Source organism: Anguilla rostrata, chromosome 10 (assembly GCF_018555375.3).
Source record: "Anguilla rostrata isolate EN2019 chromosome 10, ASM1855537v3, whole genome shotgun sequence".
NCBI classification, from domain to species: Eukaryota; Metazoa; Chordata; class Actinopteri; order Anguilliformes; family Anguillidae; genus Anguilla; species Anguilla rostrata.
In genome coordinates this window covers 12,247,589-12,271,383 of record NC_057942.1, presented here as the reverse complement: position 1 = coordinate 12,271,383, position 23,795 = coordinate 12,247,589, and the positions used below count along the sequence as shown (strand labels likewise).

Sequence of the window (23,795 nt, the reverse complement as noted above, 5' to 3'; positions counted from 1 at the left end):
TTTCTTCTTTTTGGCATAGATAGCGCCAACGATGCAGGAGCAGGTTGTTACTGAGAGAACCTCTTGGTGAAACTCTTTCTTTCTCAATCTGTCTAGTTTTGTTTGATTGTTGACCGGTTCACAATGAGGATCGGCCTATCTCTGTGATTGGCTCACGCTGTAAACCACTTTTGTTTTGAAAATAAGAACTCGCACTAAATCCCTGGCTTTAGAACATTAAATTTTAGGGTATAAACACAGTGTATGGTGCTAAATCTCTCTCACAACAGCTTTCTATGATTGCTACCAATTAAGCATAACCATTCCCCAATATATTTAATATAAAAACTATTTTAAGTTACCTACTGCAGCTGTAACACAAATATCTGACCTGAGTAAGCATTTTATCAATATACTGACAAGCAGGTGTCCTTGGGAAAACACTACCAACTGTAAATACCAACCATATCTCTACGGTTTTGAGTAACAGTTTGACAGTTGTGTTTTTCCACCTTCAGGACTCCACTGTGGTGGAGAGCTTTTCTTACCTTCCCATGAGCCTCGCTGCCATCCTGCGGCTGACCTCTCGACCCCTCTCTCTCCAAGCCGCTTGGCGACAGGCCGCTAAGCTCCGCTGGCTTCTCAGCAGCAAATCTGCAACAAATAAACCGTTACCAACACAAATAGACCAGGTTCTCAGACAGGCACGCACACGCACGCTCGAGCTGACAACAGACAGACAAACAGGGAATTAAAGAGTCTGAATAGAACCCACTGGAATTTAAAAAAACACGGAAGTCAGTAAACTGCCCTTACCTTTTGGTGAGGTCAGAGGGCAGAGGGCGGGGCTTGAACGCCGCTTTTGGAGAGGGAGGCGTGGGGGGCGCGTCTTCGGTCAGCTTTTTAATTCGCTGTTTCACTCCCACCCCGATGTCCGTCTCGGGGATGGGCTGGGCTGAAGGGCGCGGCTCCGCCCCAGCGGCAGACGGGCCGCCGCCCGGGGAGGAGGAAGAGGAGGAGTCGAACAGGAGGCTAATCCGCCTCTTTATACTGCCGCCGCTCTTCTCCTCCTCTTTCTCTTCCTGGTCTTGTTTCTCGCTCGGTTGCTCCGGCACAGAGGCCTTGGGCTTGAGCTCGGTGTCGGGCGCAGGCGACAACGGCGACGGCGACGATGGCGTCGGCCCCGCCCCTTTTTCCTTTTCCTTCCTCCTGGCTGGCGCGCCGTCCTCCTCCCTGCCTCCTTCCGGAGTGTTCTCCTTGCTGTCTGCCTTGCCCGGCCGGCGGTGCAGGGACAGGCCAATGGACTCAAACTTGGAGGTGAGGTCGGCGGAGAGGGGCCGTCGGCCCACCCAACGGGAGGGAGGGGCGGGGCCTGGAGACTCCGATTGGGTGGGGGACGGCAGGAAGACCGCGGAGACGGGCCTGGGCCGGGAGCCTCTGGGCTGGGGTCGCATGGGGACGGCTGGCTCGGTGGCTCCGCCCCCCTTCGCTCTCTCCGCCACCTTCTCGTCCTCTCGAGCCGTCTGGTTGAGAAAGCCCATGGACTTAGCCCGCATTATGGGAGCCCCGACCCTCCCGCTTCCCTCCATCCTCTGCTTCTCTCCCTCCTGCTGCGTCGTTCCGGACCACTCGGCGGCCGGGGCCGCCTGGGGGCCCTGCTTTTGGGGCAGCCCTGACCTGGGGCCCTGGGACTTGACGGTTTCAAGTATGGTGAGCTTAGCGGGCTCCCCTGGCGAGAGCGGAGGTGCAGGTTTGCGGGGCTGAACGGTGGGGGCGGGCTTGGGGGTGGGTTTGAGGGATGTAGGGGTGGGGTGTTTAGGGGTGGTGGGCACCGGCCTCTGCGCGCTGGCATGCGCGGGCTTTGCCGAAGCAGGTTTAGGGGTGCTGGGCGGGTCGGGTTTGTAGGAGGTGGGGCGAGTAGGTTCGGGGCGGGGCCTGGCGTGAGGCTTGGGGGCAGGGATGGGGCGGATGCTGGGGTTCTTCTCGACGGCGAAAGGCTTGGGGGTGAGGCGAGGTTTGGGCCCTGGCACGGGCTTGCTGGGCTCCGGGGCCAGAATGAGAGGACCCTGGGTGCCGGAGGGGGCCTCCGTGGGGCTTTTGTTGCTGGAGTCCGCCAGGGGGCTGAGGTGCAGACGCCCTCCCACGCCTCCCGCCCTCGTCCCGTCTCCCGCCTTCACCTCCACCTGAGCCGCCATCTCCTCAATCAGCACCTAGGAGCAGAGGAGGAGCTTAATCAGCACCACATTCTGCCAAGCACACACACTGCTAAGAGTCAATCACCATAGCACACACTGCTAATGAGCTCTCATCCAAGCCAGCAGCCTTGGGGGCAGAGCTCATTTGCTGGAAAGCGGCCCTGCTCAGCTTGACTTCCAAGTCTAGTGCCCCATTAGTTACAACCTCCAGATGTCCGTTTACCACTTCTGAACCCGTCAGTGAAATACAGCACGGCAACACAAAGACCTTCGGTTGCTCGCACAGCCGCAGCTGTCCGTCTGAAAAGTTGCGAAGAAAACAACAAGCGAACTGCGTGGAAATTGGACTTGCTTGTCCAGCACAGCAAGCAATCTCACAGTTGTGGTCCTGCGAAGTTTCTTCTCCGACACCGTGCTGAGCGCCATGCGCTGGCCGTGCTCTACAAGCACACAGACGTGTGCACCGTGTTTGCTGGTCCTGCACGTTAAAAGGTCCCCACCGGGAGGGTGCCTGTGCAGGCCCAAGGCCGCGAGGCTGCAGCTTTAATTAAGACGGCGTGTGTGGAGGGAGGGAGGGAGGCTGCAGAGGGGACAGAAATAACAGGGAGACGCAGGCAGCAGCGCCTGTAATCCAGCCCACTCCGTCTAATTGGATGCTAGCTGAGGGAGAGGGCGGACAAAAGAGCTTGACTCCATGAACTTAGGAAGTCTTCCTCCTCTGCCCCAGATCCTGGGCCTTCTCAGGAGTCTCAAGGTTCCCTTGCCACTCAGGCCAATCTGAGAATGTTCCAGAAGGTCAAAAACGCTTCTGAGCTTTATTTTGTAGCATGGGGAGACTCTCTGGAATAATGTTCAACCAACCAAGGAAATTACTACATACATCCTAAAATATATTAAAAGAAATCCCCAGATTCCTCTGGCCATTCAAATAAAAACTGAAACTGCAACAGGGATATTTTTTTAGAAGGATAGTAACATAACTCTAGAGGGTGGAGTTAATAATTAACGAGCAGCAGCCTTTCAAAAATAGCATAAGAATGCATGTTAATTGGTGGGAGTGTTCGCTAACGTTGGCGGTCCGGTTCCGTCGGAGCTGAGGGCATGAGCGCGGGGAAGAACGGCGGCGGTGGCGGCGCTGAGGGAGCGCCGTTCAACTCCCCCCCCCCCCCCGTCTCCGTCTCCGTCTCCGCTCCGGACTCCGGCTCCGGGGGGAGGAAGGAAAACCCGGAGTGAGTTTCCCTTAGCCGCCTGACTCGGCGAGCGGGGCCGTCAGTCAGCGCTGGGGGGCAGCGGGGGGGTTAGGACCCGTCTCCGGGGACGCGATTCAGCTCGCGGCCGCAACCTCCGGCTGCCCTTGCGAGTGTCGGGCGGAGTCGCCCCTCTGACGTGTCAGAGATGCATGGCCGTTCAGCGATTCCTGCTGGTTGCAAGGGTCACTTGGAGCAGAGATATTTGAGAATGAGCTGGGACCAGAGTTCTGAAGGAGAGAGACAGGCACCCTGCTATGTGCTGTGTGGATTCCTGTGACCTGTAACTAAGAGGACATTGTAGAGCAGAGCAGCCCAGCCATGTTCCTGGAAATCAAGGTTTTAATTTCAACCCTAATTTGATTTCGAATCTACTAATTAGCAGCTCAGTGAGATCAGTAGCTGTTGAATGAGGTGAGCTTTGTTAGGGTTGGAATGAAAACCTGGAACACCAGGAAACTAGATCTCCAGGACCAGGGTTGGGCAGCCGCGCTGTAGAGGCTCCTGAGTAAAGGCTGCTGACGTGTTGCTTGGTTTGGTACGGCCCGGGGTGGGATTTCCCTGCCCCCGCCTCCTCACAAATCAACCCTCCCCCCCCCCAGCTCCGCGGGGCAGTGGAGTGCGGCAGAAACTCTAGCCCGTGCAATTAACTAATTCGGCCTCGTCCGCGGTTTCTCCCAGGCTGCCTAGAGCCGCCCTGCCATAACTCACCTGCTTGGACGTCAGCCGTTCGCACTGGGGCCCTGGTTTCTGTGGTAACCGTGCAGTGATGTCATCACAGAGAGCAGAGAGGAACCGTGGCCTGGGAAAAAAAAACAGACCATGTCAGCGAGGCAGGAGAGCTCCATATGGCATCATTACACACACACACACACACACACACACACACACACACACACACACACACACACACACACACACACACACACACACACACACACACACACACACACACACACACACACACACACCACACACACACCACACACACACACACACACACACACACACACACACACACACACACACACACACGGCGTATTGAGCGCATTTTAGCACACGCTCGGTCTAGCCTGTGGAAATCAATCCTCTGCGTTTTCAGTTCTATAAACAATCCTCTTCTTCCGCTGTTGCTTAACTGGCCTACGACCTCTCTCAAATACCACCTCCCCCCTTGCCTCTCCTCACTAGTGTCCACAGGCAGCCTCTTGAGCCAAATTTGAAAACCTTGGATCCAACCTTTGGAGCAGTAAAGAGGCTCCTCTCTATCTTCAAAGCATCATCATTGATCGCTGGCTGCATTTATCCAGGTAGTCTATAATGCAGCACAGTTGATTCTATTGATTCTTCTTTGCGCTGCTGCAGGCAGGCCAACCAATCTTTTCCAGGAGTGACAGCAGCTCTTAGAAATCTACTGAATGTAGTCGTTTGTAATAGGAGTCTGCCGACGGGCATAATGTAAATTTGTAACATAAAGCAACGCTCATGTAAACACATGAACATTCATTGCACGTTCACATGTGCGTAAGAAAGTTGCAGGGAGGGAGAGTGAAGGAGAAAGAGGAGAAAGGAGGAAGGGAGGGAGAGAGAGAGGGAGTGAAAGTGCCTGGCAGGGGTCTGATGATTGGAGGCAGTAGTTGTTGACAGGAAATGTCTCTGGAAAGCTGGAATGTTAAATATTCACTGTAGATGTTGGATCCAGGGCTGCAGCTAGAAGCTCTGCAGGAATGAGCTGCAGCGGCGCATTTTGACAGCAACCGCACGCGCTTCTGCTGCTGCCGCTAACGCTCCTTCGACCGCAAATCGATCACACAAGACAAAACGGTCCCTGCGACCAGCAACAATCCCCATCCGAAACCGCTGGGGCTCCTACGGGAGCGCAGACCGTCAGCTGGGAGGCGGAGACGCACTGCTTGGCTGAGGGGCTGCAGAGGCAGCGGCTCAGAAGCAGCTACACATCAGGGGAACTCCTTGGAAGGAAGCATACCCACAATGCAACTCTACCACTGGTGTAAAACGGAAGGGAGGCGAATAAGAGGCCATTGGTGCGACTCGGCTGAGGACTGAATCCAGCATCTCCTGGTCTCAGGGGAAATAAAAACAAAGTGCAGCTCTCCATTTAAATGCCTCACATGGACCCTAGGGAGGGTCATTTGAGCGCATTCATATTGGACTTCCAGGGTTTAGTCTTAAGCGTTACTGATATGCGTGTGTCTTGAGGCCGATTCCATGGGATTACACCGCCAGAACGGTTGTCTGGACTGAGTGCTTATGTACGCCTATGCAGCACGTTACAGCTGCAGAGCACAGTCAGCTGTGTCAGGAATAACTCAGATTTGAGTAAAATCAGGAGTAACAGGACACAGCACTGTGGAGAAAGAGCACACTCCAAGTCACCTCGCAGAGTGACACAACACAATCAGGGTAGAAGGAGGACAGGCAGCCTCTGCCCTCACAGCCATTTTGTGACAGGGCAGTTTCGCGCAGAGAGCTAAAGTCCCGTGGGAGTGGACCAGGGCAGGGAGATAAGGGACAGAGGAGGCCGATAAGGGCCGGGGCAGAAGAGGAAGGGGAAGAGAAGGAAAGGCGGCCGGGTTCGTCCACGTGGGACTCCAGCTCCGGGGGCCTACGCGGCACGCCGAGCGCTCAGCGACGGTGCAGCGGCAGACGGGTCGCACGCCACGCTTCGCCACCGGAGGGAACGGCTCTGGTTCCCGCTCAGAGAATTCCCACAGGAAGGAGAGGGAAAAATCCCTGCTCATTTCAGTCGATTCGATGTCAGCAGTGCGATGCAGATGTCATGTTTTTTTTTTTTATGAGCTGCCATCTCAGAAGACCGTGCCTTAAGGCCAATTGTACCAATTGTTCGGTCCTTTTAGCTGCAACTGTCATTCTGAAAGATTGCATCAGCTGGTCCTGCAAATGGGTAAAAGCTTTGCTGAAGACTGCACTTGCCTTGTATAGAAAGAGACATTAAAACTCTGTTGCTCTATTAAGTAATATTTTTTAATTTAAGAAGTCCGTGAAGAACACAGATTTTCAGCTTCACAGAGCCCGCCCACAGTCAGAACTCCTGAGAACATTTCTAATTCCACCTATGCACAGAGCAAAACAAAATATGTGAACAAGATGTCTGTGGTGGAATTTTTGCCACATAAACTGTGGCTGTGGGACGCTAGGCTAACAAAGCCTGTTGCCTGTTACCTGTTACAGGGGCCAGTGGAGGAGATCATGCGATGTGCTGAGCAGGTGTGGATCTCAGAGCCAACAACAGACACACAATAGACAGGCCAGGGGCTATGGGCCTACTGCTTAACAGATACTGAAGCAGCGACTACACGTTCCACTTGCTTTTTTCATTGCATTACCATAATCATTTTTAAAGATGTTTAAATTTCAATATTTAACATGTTTCTCCTCTGTCATGTGACACAGGGCTTGCATGGGATGAAGGCGATGAACTGGCAAAGTGCTCCTTCAGCCTGCACCAAAAATGACTTTGGTGGACAGAGCATCACACTTCTGAATAGTACCATACAGCGTCTTGTAAATCAAATAATGGTGGCTGGAGAAGCACGTGATAAAGACAGCAGGATAAACTCAAGAACAGTTTTTCATCTTTTGCAATACCACAGAAAAAAAGGTGGAGTGACGATGGCAAGTACACAAGCCGCTGCTTTTGTGGACTAGAAAAGGAATTCCCATCTTTGCCACATTTTATTATTAATAATAATAATAATAATAATAATAATAATAATAATAGGTTGGACTCTAATGATTAGGCTGACATATCAGTAAATGCCCAAAAGATGAACAAAAAAGGCTACTACTAACAAACGGAAATGCACACAGAATATCACGGTCAAAATACAATGGAGAAGCACACATATCTGGTTGCCAGGGCTCACAGTGAGGAAGAAGATATTAGAAAACGATATCTGACAAAACAAAGAAAATGCACGTCAAGACCAAAATGCAGACTTGTCTTTTGAAATCACTAGTTAAACCAGTTTTCATTAGTGGATGTGACAACAGGAAATGCTTTCAATACATTTCTCTTCAAAGGACTTTGAAAACAAGACAGCAAAGAATGTCCAAAGGCGATAAAGCACGCCAGGAAAGTCATTAAGACTTTAAGGATTTGTCAAAGTATATTCAAAAAAACGACAGCAGTCATTCATTCAAAGCTAGGCTACAGCAGCCAGTGAAAGCCCAAGTACTCCCAAACCAAACAAAGCATTGTGCATCCATATGTGGTACTATTGTCACATATAATACCCAAACAGGGTACTGTACATTATGTAGATGAATGAAAGCTGCTCAGTCCCACCGGGCAACCAGAATAATTTGCATTACTATGGTATTCTACCAATGTTCTTATTTTAGTAAGAGCAGTGGGAAGGAACACCCCCCCCCCCCTCCTTTTTTTTCTTCTGCAGCCCTGCGTAAAATGAGAGCATGGAACTAATAATGTTGGGAGGTAATAATAAAGTGAACTCCAGTGACTTCATACAAGTAATTGCCTGTTCTGTCGCCGTAAAATCCACATTTTTTCTGTTTTGCAAAGTGTGTGAGTAAGTGAGAGAGATAGATAGATAGAGAGAGGGGGAGAGAAAAAGAGAGAGAGCAAGAGAGAGTGAGAGAGATCCCAGAGCACCCACACTCTGGTTAGTCCAGTTTTGTGGAGGAAAAACATCTTTCACTTTGCCAGCACAACAAAGGAGCTGGAGTTGGAACCCTTGTAGCGTTACACACTCCATTCACACACCTCTGGCGTCTCTGGAGCTCTGCGGGGCTTCACCGGCGTTACAATATACGGTCACAGCACGAGGTGCCATTATCAGTGTTAATTTTAATGTTTTTTTCACATCTCAAAGCTTAGCAAAATACATAGCAATATGATATGATGGGTGACTTTTTAGCGTCATCGCTAGCGAGACTGTATAAAGACTAAAAAGGTTAAATTGGGAGAAAGTACAAAAGAAAGATTTAAAAAGATAGGAGTGGAGTGAATAAAAGCAAACTTTCCATTCAGCTTGAGATCGGAAAAGCCAGGCCATTGTATTAAAGTTCAAAGAGGCCATCGTATGAGCAGAGGGGGGATCTGAAAATTAGCTGTAAAGATAAACTGGGAAAATGATTATACAGGACAAGGAAATGGATGCATGGTGGTGAAGGCACGGGCATGTTACCATGACAAACAATAGACCAGCAAACTCGATTTCCCCCCCAAAGAGGAGGAAGGACACAAAAACAAACTGCAAATCACGACCTCACTCTGTATTCAAATAACAGCAAAGCAGTCGATGACTGCAACTATGCTAGGTACAACTACTTATTACAGAACCCCGTACTTTCACAAACAACAGAGCTTTCCCAAGCGCTGTCACCACTGTCGCAGATACTTTTATTGCTTTGAAATGCGCTATATTCTTTTATAAACTATGCTACAATAGCAGCATGCATACAACTCAGTTGCAAAGACTATACGTGTTATGTGCACAACAATAATCTTGTGGTGATCATACATGTCACTCGGTCAATTTCCTGAATTGGGTCCCTCCTGGAACTAGTTTGGGAATACAGTAACCGCTAATATATTCATGTTGCCAACAAAAACATAGCTAATATTTACTACCCCACTTGTAACCTAACTAAAGGTGGGATACAACACCGTGCAAGTTATGGTAGCGTTATCCAAGGGGGAGAAAGGAAAAGTCAAAGCTGTTAAAGAAGGCATTCCAAGAAAGCGTAGCCTTCCATAACGTCAGGCTACAAACAAACTAGCAAATAACCGTTCAGTCACGGAGCAAGCTGTGTGCGTAAATTTCTTTGTTAGCAGGCTAACCAGCTATGTCAGGGCTAGAACACAATGCGTTTTAAAACCATCATGTCGCCGCGAAGTAGTCTAACTAGCTAATGTTAGCTAGCTGCAAAGCCGTTTAGCTAGCTAATGTTGGCCAAGTGTTCGAGGGGATTTACCTTGCTGGGTGTCCTGAATCACTCCGGTGTTGGTAACGTTATTCCGTGTATTTCCCTTTGAAACAACTAACAAGTTACGAAGTTAACTGGAAGAAGGCACGGTGCTAGCCGCCCCGTATTTTATCCGAACTCACTCAATCGGAAAGGCAGCCAACTAACTTCAATAAGACATCTTTTCACCTGTCGTGCCTCTTTCTCACCTTCCCTCCTAGTGGAGCAGCTGTGCCTCTCAACCAACCCTGAGCGAAAATCGAAGCCAAGGATCGGCGGCGTAGGAAGAGGTGGCGGTGGTCAGAGTCCCTCCCCTCTGGGAACACGGCATGCTATTGTCAGACTGGGTTGACCAGTTCCAATGTCGGGGTGGGACGAAGTCCTTTGGAAAACTGTTAATGTAGTGCACTGGACAAAGGTGAGATAATGTAAGGTTTTTGCACCTTCTGACAGTGCAAGAATTTTGGTCACCCTAGTCTGCTAGTGAATGCCTCGGTCTGCGGAGGTGTGGTTGGAACTGCACGGAAGGAGGACTTTGTTTTGGTATTCCTCCCGTAGGTAACCCGAGCAGGGAAAGATGCAGAAAACCTCCAAAGAATCGTTGATGTGTCGCCCTCGTGTGGTGAAACTTTAATATTACACTTATTTCAAACGTTTCACCCAAACGTGGACAAAGGCGACCGATGAAACGGTTACATTATAAGCATTTAGCAGACGCTCTTATCCAGAGTGACTTGCACATTTACATTGTATCCAATTATACAGCTGGATTTATATTGAAGCAATGCCGGTTAACTACCTTGATCAAGGGTACAACGGCAGTGTAGTGTAGGGAATCGAACCTGCAATCTTTAGCCTCCTTACCCATTATATTACAGTCCCGCCACTAATTGTAGAATATCAGCCAGGTTGTCTTTCCACTGCAGTTAGACCATCGTTTTTTAAAAACATGTTACGCGTTTCAATGTTTCCCGGCCACCAGTGCAGTGGCAATCCCCAAAGTAATCCAACTGCTAAATCAAATTGCGTAAAAACAAAACATTTGTTTGTGCATATTTATTTCTGCCAGTTTTGTATTTAAAAGTTTTTTTTTTTTTTTACATTGAATTGTCTCCCAAAATTTTACTTCAAAAAGAAAAAGTAAACAAAGAAACTCATTTTTTTCCTTTAATAGTTTCTGTCCTTACATTCCACCCAGGCATTACATTACAAACGCGATCAAAATCTGCAAACTTTGCATGTCCAATTTTTTGCAACACCAGAGAAACAAAGGACTTGGATCTATCCATAGCATACCCTAGATAGTAAACCAGTTCTAAGAAAAAGGGTGAAAGAGGCAAAAAATGAAGAGTAAGAAAAAACAAACAAACACCTTTGGACTATTTCATGAAATGTTATCCTATGCCTTGTCAAATCGCCTGTCAACTAAATGAGGTCACAACAATGTGTAAGCTTTTCTTTTTTTTTTTTTTTCTTTTTTTAGAATAACCACAGTTTCATGCAATGTCCTATTTAGGACATATTAATGGGGCTGCGAATTAGTGCCTGGCCAGGTTCGGGATTCTGCTCTCTCAGGTGTCTTCCCATGACTGAAGGTTGTGTTGTGTTGTGTGTTGGAAAACTGTCCACTTAATATACAATCCAACTATACACTACTGAGGCAAGAATGTAATAGAATAAAAAGGTACTCAACTCCAAATTGGAGCATTGCCCTGTATTACAGATTTTAGGCTGGATAACTTTTTTTATTATTTCCATTTTGCATCAGAATGAAAGGCCCAGGGTATATACGTTTGAAGTGAACGTATATAACTGTGGGGAGGGGGAGGGGGGGGGGTCAAAGGGGGAGGTGGAATATACCTGCAGCTGGCTGACTGCCACCCCCAAAACACTGTGCCCCTACAACCTCTCAATTCTCTCCACCCTGGGACCTGAAGAGACCCTCCCACCTTTGAAATGACCAGGAATCTCACACGCACCAGGCGACTGGTGTGACTCTCAACCTCTGGACTTTTAGAAAAGTGGGGAGTTTGGGTGGGGTCAGGGATGTCTGCCCAGTCCTGGTTCTCCAGGTGCTTGCAAACAACGGACTATAAAATACTGGTAATACTGATCCTGTGTGCAATTCAGTGTGGCTTTGGCAATACTTGCAGAGCTCCAGCCTGGGGAGCAATGTGTGTGAGAACTGGAACTGCTGAGATGAATGCTGAGGGGCGGCGTGAGCAAGCAGATAGGCTGGTGCAAAGACTACAGGGGTAAACGGGGAAAAAATACAGGCAGAAATGAAGGTCTGTGGAAGTGCGTTTAACTTCAGTGTCGTCTATTTGGTGTGAACCATGGAGGTGCTGAACAAAAGCTTCTGCTTTTTCTTCTTCTTCTTTCCTCCTTTCTCCTCTGATGGAGGGAAGAGAGAAAAACAAGTCAGTGGAGAAGCTGCAGCCAGGCAAGCTCACGGCTGCAAGCAGAGTATCCTTTAACTGCTCTGTCAGGTGTTTAGGTGCGTCTAGACACAAACAAGCTTGATAACACACTGATACACGCTCTAATCACAGACTTTGCTGAACAATTCAGACTGACCAACACCCCCCACCTTCCACCAGTGTGGTGTGTCTGGCCAATAGCATACTTCTGTTTCCTGGAGACCACACACATGCACATACATGCACGCACACGCGCACACACACGCATGCACGCACGCGCACAGGCACGCACACACACGCACATGTGCACACACACACACACACACACACACATGCACGCACGCGCACAGGCACACACACGCATGCACACGCACACGCACACGCACACGCACACGCACACGCACACGCACACGCACACGCACTCACCAGTGATAAGGACAGGCTGTGGCGCGGCGGGCGGGCTGTGGTCCAGCTGCAGGAGCGCTTCCTCGAAGGCCTGGCTGAAGGAGTTCTGGAAGCTGGGCACTGGGACCCGGTCGGACCCGTCGCTCTCCCCGTCGCTGTCTGCTGCCGGGGGGGCCAGCAGCTTGTCTGCAGGGGGTTATCAGAGCCGGATCTCAATAAGGACTCGTCAGACCGTGACTTAGTGGGGCGGGGCGGGTTGTCGGATTCAACTGGCTTCATATTAGAATCAGTTATGTGGTGTGATTCACTGGAGGGACCCCAGAGGAGATAAAGATGGTTGATTTGTATTTATGGTTTAAAGATCCAGCCATGCCAGAACCCAGGTGTGGGACCCAGTGGTGTTCCATGGGCCTATTCAGTCATTCCATTACTGTGCGTCTACACTGCTCTGCCTCTTATACTTAGCCACCTGCTTCAAGTTCACCGACCCTTGCAAGATATTAATGTCACATTTCAGCTCCCCTACAACCAGTATTATTAAAGGTGTGAAGGTTCCCTTTTTGCAAATAGTTGCTTCTCTGCTAGCATTTGCAGTGCCCCTGAGCTGGGAGTTTTGGTCTGCAGTAATATTCTTTCTCCTCTGTTCAGTACAAACAGCAGCCTGACTGGATTTAATTTGCAACAATCAGTTACCTGCATGAAGAGCGAGTCTATGGTCACTGGTCACTGCATATTCAAAAGTAATATCAAGTTGAATATTGATCTGAACAAGCGAAAAGGCTATGCTTCTTAAACCTCAGATGACAGCACAATCTGTAGCACTGCCTGTGCCTGTGACCTTAGCACTACTGCTCTGTTAAAGGAAAACTAAAGCAGAAGACAGATTATGAGTAAACAAAATTACTTGGTTCACCTGCACAAACAAATCTCTTGCTCGTTGCTAACAGCAACGGGCCCATAATCCTCTGTGGGTCCAATTCATGTGGTAAAAGCACTCCGGTATCAAATTACATGAGCCAGTTTAGCCTGGACTCTAGGCCATCTGGGGCCACGCTCCAGGGCTAGTCTCTCTATGATGCGGGTTACATCACCGGTCAGGCAGTGCAAACGAAGCGAAGATGAACTCTCCTCACCCGTCTTTGGGATGGCCTTGGGCCCAGCGTCAGCTCTGGCTTTCCCATCTCGGAGCATCTGAACGGAGAGAAGCGCACAGTTACCTTCTATATTCTATATATCCTACATATCGGGATTTCAAGTCTGGCGGCAGGAGAGGGTAGAGCACGTGCGTGTGAGCGTGTGCGTGTGAGGTGGACTCACCTGGGCGAAGGAGAGGCAGTGGGAGTCCTCTTCCACACTCAGCACCGGGCTCTGCCCACTCAGACAGGGGAACATCACGCCATCTGAAAGAGGGAAAAACCCATTTCAGCACATCACATTCCTCACTCACAGATGCATTCACAGGTACACAGAGTAGAAGCACAGGAGAAACACTACAGGCTGTGGCAGGAGCTGTCAACACATCTACAGACCGAAATTAGACACCACTTTGATGCTTGTAGGCCTGATCACTGCAGAGAGCAAAGGCTGGCTCAGCAAAGCAGAAGCACATGTATTAACGCAGCTCATCTGATGAGGAATGCAGTGCATGCCTGCGCTTGCTGTAATACTGCTACCTGTGGTACTCATTGTCACAGCCACATCTCACCCAAACTGGATTGGATAATGAGCAAGGGGGGGGGCGGGGTGGTCACTCACCTGAGGCCGGGCTGCAGCTGAGGGGAGAGGGGGGTCCCAGGGTGAAGTCGGGCAGCGCTGGGGGGCTGCGGTCCTGGGGGGGCGAGCCGAAGGCAGGAAACTGCTGCAGGTTCTCCAGCCCGATGTGCACCTCGGGGTCTGGGGGCGGAGAGGGGAGACGCCGCGTCAGCCTCACGCGGCTCCCGCACACAACAGGCTCCGATCCGGCGCCGAACGACCGCAGCACGCCCCGCCCCCTCCCCGCCCCCTCACTCACATTTCCCCTGCTTCTTGTTCTCCTCCATCTCGATGCGCCTCTCCCTGCGCTTCTCATCCCTCGCTTTCTTCTGCCGCAGACGCCGGCGTTTCTCCAGGTCATCTGCAAGCGAGAGAGAGAGAGAGTGTGTGAGAGAGAAAGAGAGAGAGAGCGGGAGAGGGGGAGAGGGAGAAAGAGAGAGAGAGCGAGTGAGAACGGGAGAGAGAGCACTAGGGCATTAAGACCCACAGAACCCATCCCTTTGCTCTGAGGCTGCTCCAGGTACACAGGCGATGGGGACTCACCGGCAAAGGTGTCCAGAGTCTCTTTGGACAGCACGGGGGGCTGCAGGGCCAGCTCACAGATGCTGAACTCACAGGTGAGCGGCAGGTGCGACAGGTAGCGGTGCCGGCGGCGGATCTCCTACAGAGGGAGAACGCAGCATATATAAGAGCACAAATACGCACGCACGCACAGTTTTAATTTGGGTGGACTGAATTAGGCCTGGGCTTTAACCCATAGCAGTAATTATCAACAAAAAAATTTGAGCAAAATAACAATCACTGCCACCATGTGGCATATCAGCCTTCAATGAGTCTTTTCTTCCCCTGTAATCATACCTAATGCCGCAGTGCATCTCCAGGCTTCAGAGGCCATGCTAAACGCTAAAGGAACAGAAACATGACTCGTGTCTATTGGGTGGCTGTATGACCACCAATCAGCAGCAAGATCATGTAGCTTTGATGAGATCATCTGACATGTTTTTGTTGATCACGTGGAAGCTACATGGCTGCTGATTGGCTGTAACATTAAAACCCAGCAGTAACGAGGGGTGGAGTCTCTGAAGTGCCTCTCCCAGAGGGAGCTCCAGGTCCACCGTGAGCCGGGCCCCGCCCTCACCTCAGTGACCGTGTGCCCGTCCAGCTCCACCACGGTGGCGGTGATGGAGGCGGGGCTGGCCTCCAGGCTGCCGTACTCCCGCAGCAGACAGCGCACGTTCACCGGGTGCAGGAACATCTGCTGCCCGTCCTCAGCTGTGGGGAGAGGGGGCTGTGAGCCTCCTGACCGCGTGCGTCCAGCTCACCAGAAACCAGACACTGCCCAGCACAAAGCTAGCTCCTCTGAAACCTGCTGTTCACACCACCAATCCACCGGGAACCTGGCCACACGCTACTGTCCTCACCACAGAGCCAACTACACTGCCAACTATATCGAATGCAGGTCATAGGCAACTAATGGGATACCCAAGATGGTTAGGTCGCACTTGCACTGCGATATGACAGAATTTGCAATGGGATATTGGCATGGTACCTGTGGGAGAGGCATTAACGCAACGTGACTTTTAGATTTGGAAATGCAGGGCTACTAGACACTTCACCTGGTGGTGCCAACTGAACTGTCAAGTAAAGGCAGGTGATAATCTTTCCGGAACACTGACAGTGTTAATCTGGCTGAGAGTGAAAAGCCTTGAAGCTACAGAGCTGAGAGATACTGAGAGATACAGAGGGCTACCCTACCTTGGTAAAAGTAGTAGTTGGGGGCGTTCTCCTCGCGTTTGGGGTGTCCCGTTTCAGACTGGTTTTGGGGAGCCTCCTCGCTGAGCTGGGACTCGGGGGGCGGGGTGAGATCCACGACAGCCACGGGGGGCTGCTCACACTGCTCTTCTGGGACGTCCAGCACCTCGTCATCGAAGGCGGAGGAATAGCAAATCACGGGCTGGAGGGAGAGAGGGTTTGAGTAGGGATTTCACTACCCGTCCCAAACGGAACAGTACCAGGACAACGGGTGTGAGTGCTCCAAACTCTCTCCTGGGAACATCTGGCATGCTGGTTACTGTTACAGCCAATCTCTTGACTCGCGTGACTGAAATCATTTTTTCGATTCTTCTACAAATATTCGCTTGAACTCATTTTAACACACTGATGATCTGGCTTTTTTGCCATTTGCTGTCACTGAACTCTTCATCAACTGGTGGTTTTGTTTCCTTGGCCACAAATTCAACAGTTAAGACCTCACTGATTTCACCTTCCAGTCTATAACCGAATTATAACAGCATTACCTCTCTTTTCATACAGTAAAGAAGAGTAAAAGTAACTCTTAGTACACCAGACTGATTAAAAACTTTGGATGCAGAACATTTATTCTTCGTGGCATGGATAGCTATGTCTCAAATAATATGTTCTAAAGAAGGTAAACCATCATTCAGTAGACATTAATTAACAGCAAGTTACACCTGAGGTTTCTGTTATGGTTCAGACAAAGAACAGAGTCTGGAAACCACTGGCCCACCTTGTTACTGCTGAGAGTGGGCACAGCTGCCTGGGGGCTGGGGGGGTCAACCAGAGCCAGGCTGGTCAGACTGACGCTGTCCGCCTCCTTGGGCCCGAGCTTCAGCAAGGCTTCCTCTCGCTCCTGCGGTCAGGGGGGAGGGGGGAGAGGTAAGGAACACGTGCATCTCAGAGACAGGCTCCAGGAAATGGGGACGAATGACTTCATCTTAGGATGAATCTGAAAGTAGCAGTGACGGTGGTAGCTCGATATGACAGACGCAGTGGACAGGGAAAGGCAGGGATGAAGCTGCAAGGGGTGGAGCATACATGGTGAGGGGCGGAGCATACACAGCAAGGGGCGGAGCCTACTCCACATTACCTGCAGCTGATGCAGGGCGGCCTGGATGAAGCAGGCCTGGGTGTCCTGGTCCTCCTGGCTGAGTTGGGCCTGCAGGGCGGCCCTCTCCTCTCCCACCAGCCCCAGCACCTGCTCCACGGAGGCCAGCAGCAGCTTGGAGTAAGGGCTCAGGCGCACATCTGGAGCAGAGACAGTCATATAGCATCCACCCCCAACATGCTGTATTCACGACACGGCAGGTGATGTCAAGAGAAGGCCACAATAAGCCTTTAAGCCTTGGGATTAGGCTACTGTGTACTGTGTGCGTGCATGCGTTTCTAACCTCCCAAATGAATGGGCTCCTCCACCTTCACCCACTGGGAGCTGGGCAGAGCCACCAGAACCCCCTTCTCCCTCCGCATCTGGCGCATGGTGATGACATCGCCCACCAGGTACTGCCGGGTCTCCATGGCGACGACACTGCCGGGGCAGAGAGCAGACACGGTTGCAATCTCACCGCTGGTTCGTTCGTGCTCGGCTGCGGGTGACCTAACCCCTCGCTATGGCGCTAACCTCTTGAGGTCGGAGCTGTGCACGGCCTCGTAGCAGATGGGGCACTTGGACCAGCTCTTGTCGCTGAGGGAGAGGTAGTGCAGCATGCAGGGCCAGCAGAAGATGTGCCCGCAGCGCGTGATGTGGGCAGCCACCGGCGGGTACAGGCAGATGGGGCACGACGGCACCTCATGGCTGTAGATTCGCTGCAAAAGAGGGAGGGGGGAGGGAGGTGGAGGAGGAGAGGGGAGGTGTGAGGTTTCAGAGTCACATGACTAAACCTGATATCAACAGCAGATTATGTCACTCCTCCACCAGAAAGCCTCACAGCTGTTTCTTGTGGGGTTTTGGCTGCGAGCATTAAAACAAATAATTTAAATTTACATAACTCAATATGCATTCATGTAAGGGAGGAGTGAATGGTGAACATGAGAACAGGGAGAAAAGAAATGGCCAACGTTACAGTGAGATGGGAAAGAAATGACTTGCACTCCTTTTCTAGAAGCTTAATGCAGAGTCTTTCTGATATTCCATCCTCTTGTGTTACGCTGCTTGTGTTACTCTAGTTCCTGTTCTTCAGCAGAGGAGAGATGAGAGAAACTGGGAGGATTAGACCGGGAGATACGAGCGCGTGAAACCGGGCGGGGCCAGGGGGGCGGAGAGCGTCGGGGCAGGCCAGCGCACTCACCACTTGCTGCACGCAGTCCCAGTTGACCAGCGTGTCCGGGTCAGTGAAGTGGACCGTGTAATCCTGATCCTCTGTCACGACGAACTGGCAGCTGAGAGGAAGCAGAGGACAGTTAGCGCCAGCGCTAACCCCGTTATGTCATTACGGGTGTGTGCCAGCCCTTTCACACGCCATACCGCTGGCTCATCCACAGCTGCGCCCGTAAAGCACACCGTACTGCCCCCATAGCGCTGTCACCTGGTAGATTATGTTCTGCAAATAAAACCGGTCACAACTGAGACTTGCATAATTCTCTGCACTACCCCCAAGATACTGTCACCTGGTATATTAATTATGTTTTCAAAGTAAAACCGGTCACAGCTGAGACTTGCATAATACTCTGTACTACCGGTTTCTAAAAATGGATATTCATACATTTCACCACATCTTTAAGCTTTACGTGAAATGGTCTTATTCAATGTTTTGTAACTTTTATATGGTGCCCTCTATTCTTAGGCTCCCTTGAAATTTCCTGATTTTTCAAATAACAATTACAACATCTATGTTAAATAAAGGATAAATTCAATTAATCAGGATTTATTTCCCTGAGGCAGTGTTCAGCTCCTGCGAACTGCAGTTAATGTGAAGCGCAGGGGGAGGGTGGAGAGAGAGAGAGAGATGGCACAAAGGCAGAGAGTAAGGCGGAGAACGGGGCGGAGCAGGAGAGAGGTCCTCACTTGGCTTGCAGGAAGAGCTCCTTGTTGAAGGGCTTGTGCTTGTGGCCCCACTTGTTGCGGCGGCCCCAGCAGGTGTGGCCCTCCCCTCCGGGGGGCCCGTGGCCGCGGGGCTCGAAGGTGAAGTTCAGCAGGTGGTTCAGACTGATCTTCTTGGGTCCAGCGAACTGAGCCGGGCTGAACTCGGCCCGGCGAGCCTCGGCTACCTGAGAGACAGAACCCCGCCAATGAGACGCTACCGCAGCACGGGCGCTGCGTCATACGAGCAACACAATCAATGCTGAAGCATTATCAACAATGCTCATTATCAACAATGCTCATTATCAACAATGCTCATTATCAACAATGCTCATTATCAACAATGCTCATTTATAGCATTCTGCATGATTACATCTGTTTCCTGCCCAGGCTACTCGTTGCAAAATGCGTTCATCTTGATGCTGGTGGTATGAGTAGGCCAATAAGATGTAGTGCAAACTGAAAGAATAAAATACAGGAAGCAGAGTGTCGACTCACAAGTAGGGAACAAAAACAAAAAACATAATGTGGTCCAATGGTGAAGGGTTCTGGTGGTTATACAAGGGTGTGGGGTACACATTCCTGGAATGTTTGGGTGCATTCATACCTTAAAAGGGTATGGCTGGTGTTGACCATTGACCAATGGTTCCAAATTACCTCCAATACATTACATTAAATTACATTCAGCAGCTGCACTTATTCAGAGCAATAAGATACCTTCACACAACACATTATTGCATTACATTCCTGCAGAAAGGGGCATCTTTCAAGATAATTCCCCTGTCCACAGGGCACAAGTAGTTGACCAATGGTGTAGATGCGCGACACTGAACATTGGGGTGTTGAGCTGCCAGCTCTGAACCCAATCGAGCATGGGGTATTCTGGCTAAGGGCCTGACTTCACTCAACTAAGCATGAGTCCATTAACTGACTATAGAATAGTGGTTTTGTATTTGCACTGCAGACCCCATGGTGCCCAAGGACCTGCTGGCCACACATGTCCCAATATCCTATTAAGAAACATTACATTTCTTCACATTTTTTGTTCACTATGTACGCTTCCATAACATTGAGGTGAAAGAGTTCTTTGATGTACATTGCGTTATGTACGTGTCATACATTTAAATTAAAGAATGTTTGTACGAGAAACTGGACTGGACCATTTGCAGAAATGCTGGCGACTGAACACTGATATGAATATACTTTCTGCCAGAGAGTTTCCCACCTCTTCCCTTCTACCTCCACCCGGGTTCCCATACTGCTTTCCTCCTCCACCTGCTCCTCCTCCTCTCTGGGGCGGTCTCTTGTCAAAATTCTTGCTTTTCTGTGGATTGGGGCGACGGGGGCCAGGGAAGCTGTCTGTCTTGGGGAAGGAGGGCTCTCGTTTACGCCCGTAGCGCTTGGACCCTCCACCATTTTTACTGTCTGCGAGGGCGGGGAGATGAGAAGAAGAAAAAAAACAATAAGTTCAATTCTATTAAATTACAGTCAGTATTCACCTGGAATTCCTAGCAGGGAATTCATATTAAAACAACAGTTGTTTCATAAAAGGCCTTTTTCTCTACTATACAAATTTAAGGTGGAACAGACCCAGAACATTTTAATGAAGTATGTAAAGCAATCTATTTTGCTTATCAAATTTATGAAAATTCACCAAAATGTAAAGATAGGCTTTTGATAAGTGTCCACACTGTGTAGGTGATGTTGTTCCTTGCCACTTTAATTGGGCCTTGGTAGTTCCCATAAATCCTGGAGACAGAAGCACTCTCAATAAAATAAACAGGCTAATCATCATTTTATGTTATTAATGGAACAGTCAATAGCATTGATAAATGATGCAGATCACAAAAGGCTGTAAGTATGCTTTTCCACCAAAAAAAAACATACTCCCACCCCTTTTACAAAGAGAAACTAAATGCAGGACACGTGAGTTTGCGATTAACTGGCTGTCACATTGGCTCAAGCCTCAAGGTCTTATCATGAAAGACCAGAGAGTGAAAGAGAGTGATCATCTCATATAAACACACTCCTCTAGCTCCTGCAACTGCGCACACACATTGCACAGTGCAGTTGGGCTACTCACACTCAGCTGACTTGCATAAGGCTCAGGTTCCAATTGCTAAGTAGTAGTACTTCCTATTATTCTTCAACATTATGCACCATTTTTCTGCTTCATAAAATGTTGCACTGTGAATAATGAAAATGTAACTATTTTCTTTTTTTAAAACTTACAGAAACTGTACAGCATTAACTGACAGGAAACAAATATGTGTTGGACAGTGGTTTTCACAATTGAGAATTTCACTCTGAATGATCACTAATTGAGAGAGTTAGAAAAGTTTGAGTCCAAATTAATTTGACTGCATTACTAACAGGGACCATTTAACCGTAACTGAATACATCTCGGAATGCAAAAGGAAAATATGGCACAGACATATTTTGATGTCAGGATAATTATTCAATCCTCATACCTCAGTCTTGACTTTCATGCATGTACAAATTTCCTATTTTCAGCATTTCACTTAATATTTACCATTTGACTTTCATGCTCCTTTTCACGTTCGCAGATAGAGGGACTGTCAGAATGTGTTTGCTGTACTTGTACAATCACAGGAGATTATGGTTCAGTAAAGTGGGATGGTAGGGATTTATCAACAGGCCATAGGCCACTTTTCAAACGCTCCCTTTGTAACCTTTGCTATTACAGTATCAGTGAGGCATCCACACAGTTGTAGAATGGGACATGAATATCACTGTTGAATGAAATGGTTGAGTGGTTTTCCAACACTAAAAATATCACAACCTCAAAGAATTTGTCCAGTGTAACAATCCTTACAAAAAATAACTGCAGTTCAACAATAATTGTTATGATCGTAATTATTTCCGTATTACAACAGTATTATGCAATATTTAACACTCACCTGTTTTTTATTGTAGAATTACTGCAGTCGTAAGGCAGTTTCATTACTTAATGAGCAGTACACATGAAGTAGAACTCTTTTGTACTGCATGTTAACAGCATCGTAGTGCAGTGTACTTCAGTTAAACTACAGTATAACTTCTCGGTAGCTAGAGTAATTTTATTATAAGGAGAGTTAACCTCAACTACCAGGTTGGCCAAGCTGTCATTAATGTCACGGTTTAAACTTTAAATGACCATGTGTGACATGCTGGTAGTTTATTAGCTTTTCTTTGCATTATTCCTGAATATGTCTTAATATGCAAGCAACTTCCTCGTAACCGATGTTCTCGGTGACAAGTTGTATACGTCTGCAATCCACGAAAGATCGAACTTTCATGAGCTTGAATCAAGTAAATTAATCTAATAAACAGTAAAGTCTCTGGCTTGGTTAGGGCTCCTTTATAATCAAACTTTGACTCTTCACGGTCTTAGAAGACAGCAGTCGTCAAAGTAACGTCAGATAGTTTCTTCGCTGGATAACTCGCCATTTACAACAATATTAAATATGCAAATCTGTAAGACAGTACATTGACTTTTTAAAATGATCAAATACACAATGTGTCTTATTTGTATACAAATAACGAGAAACGTTAACTTTCCTCAACTAAATTAAAACAAAATAAGCCAGGACTCGACGTCACCTTGATCGCGTAAACAAATACTGTCAGATAGGCCGCACAATGTGTCGTCAAGCCTCGGTGTAAAGTAGGTCTCCATTTAGCTCTGGTGTACCCTGCCACGAGGGGGGGGCCTGAAAGAGACGGTCTGAAATCAACAATGCAGCATTCACAATTTACCTGTTTTAGGTTTAGAATCGCCAGTGGGTGGGCCGGTCGAACCTGAACGGGGCGGAACTTTGCTGCTGGTGTTGTTGTTTGGGTTTTTCTCCATGGTTGTGACGTTCCTGCTTTGCGGATTTCTGAGGCCGAGGTCCGGGGAGAGAACGTCCGAGCTCTCTAGCATTAAACAGGGTAAAAGGGGGAGAGGAAAACGGGTTGCTGCGAGTGCGGGTCAGGCGGCGAAGGCCCTGGCTCATTTCTGTCATACACGGAGACTCCATTACGGCGACATCTTGACAACAAAACAAACCGAGAAAAAGAGACACAGATCAGGCGTCTCAAAATAAAGTAGCGAACTAGGAGGAAGGAGACGGAGTGAACGGGAGCTCAAACTGCGGGGCCGGGACCCCGTGAAATCTGAGCTTTTCCTCCTAAAATGAAAAACTGAGCCCCAGGAAGGAGTTAGCCGTTCTCCAAAAACTGGAGAACGGGTATTGCGATGGTATTAACACCAAATTGTAGCTTCGAAAGGACGAGCTAATATTAATGGCGACGAGTCGCCAAACAGGAACCGTAGAGACCCGGATGGGACTGATATTTATAATTTTTTTGGTCGCACCAATGGATTGTGGGTAACGTAGTTAACCCAAACTAGGATGGATCTTTTCCTGATCTATTTACAACCTGTCAAATATGTAACTGTCACATAGCATTTTAGCCTTTGCTGGCCTATATATTTTGTAACGATACATAGATAAATTTCCATTTCCCATAATGTTTTATTTAATTGCTATTGGTTACATCGTAAAAACAAATATCCCCGCGTGTGAGCAATATAAAACATGGTTTAAATGGATTTGTCTTTGTGGTGTTTCACAGCGTGCGGATACACCTTCGGTCATTGTCGACTCACTTCACAGACTAGCAGTACAATCACAGTCTTCCCCCACACGCCCAAAGTACTTTGCTTCCCAACAATGTCTTTTTCAGATATACATTTATTGGTAGGAACACCCGCAGGAACCCTCTGCTTTTGATGTTCAGATCTGCTGAATGAGCACGTTCTCAGTTTCCTGATCCGTATTCCTCATTTATAATATTCCAGTTTATTCCACTTGGATTTCTATCAACAGTTTCGGCTGTGCATAGACGTGGATGAATGAGTCATACGTGAGGCAGAATAATGGGGAGGGAAAGCACCATTCTGTGTGGAAACATTTTTAATGTAAAATTTTCTCCATTTAGGTCAACTACTATACGTACTATA

The 23,795-nt window shown here is 48.8% G+C and overlaps 2 protein-coding genes across 4 annotated transcripts in view; both read right to left on the bottom strand.

Annotated features, from left to right (window-relative positions):
- Positions 1-10,418, bottom strand: part of si:ch73-138n13.1 (zinc finger CCCH domain-containing protein 13) — a 43,710-nt gene extending 33,292 nt beyond the window's left edge. For 2 of the 3 annotated variants that reach the window (XM_064354160.1, XM_064354163.1), the window contains exons 1-4: positions 9,404-10,418; positions 4,133-4,223; positions 796-2,189; positions 528-633 (exon numbers count right to left, since the gene is read on the bottom strand). In XM_064354160.1, coding sequence (XP_064210230.1) covers positions 528-633; positions 796-2,174 — 1,485 coding nt within the window. In that variant the 5' untranslated portion in view covers positions 2,175-2,189; positions 4,133-4,223; positions 9,404-10,418. The remainder of the gene's footprint in view (positions 1-527; positions 634-795; positions 2,190-4,132; positions 4,224-9,403) is intronic. The other variant, XM_064354161.1, reaches the window with a different exon arrangement.
- Positions 10,419-10,548: 130 nt separating this feature from the next.
- Positions 10,549-23,108, bottom strand: rnf10 (ring finger protein 10). Its single transcript, XM_064354164.1, has 17 exons — positions 22,547-23,108; positions 20,013-20,212; positions 18,773-18,975; positions 18,057-18,147; positions 17,390-17,574; positions 17,160-17,296; positions 16,859-17,016; positions 16,499-16,621; positions 15,727-15,925; positions 15,110-15,243; positions 14,515-14,632; positions 14,231-14,332; positions 13,975-14,112; positions 13,537-13,619; positions 13,353-13,410; positions 12,241-12,405; positions 10,549-11,788 (listed from the first exon to the last, which is right to left on the bottom strand). Exons 1-17 carry the CDS (start codon positions 22,710-22,712, stop codon positions 11,715-11,717), a joined length of 2,334 nt encoding a protein of 777 aa, XP_064210234.1. The 5' UTR covers positions 22,713-23,108; the 3' UTR covers positions 10,549-11,714.
- Positions 23,109-23,795: the final 687 nt, after the last annotated feature.

Coding starts and splice junctions, on each gene's coding strand:
- rnf10 (XM_064354164.1), bottom strand. CDS start 22,712: ATGCTAGAGAGCTCGGACGTTCTCTCCCCGGACCTCGGCCTCAGAAAT. Junction 20,213..22,546: donor CGATTCTAAACCTAAAACAG/GTAAATTGTGAA, acceptor CCGCCCTCGCAG/ACAGTAAAAATGGTGGAGGG. Junction 15,244..15,726: donor CAACTACTACTTTTACCAAG/GTAGGGTAGCCC, acceptor CTCTCCCCACAG/CTGAGGACGGGCAGCAGATG.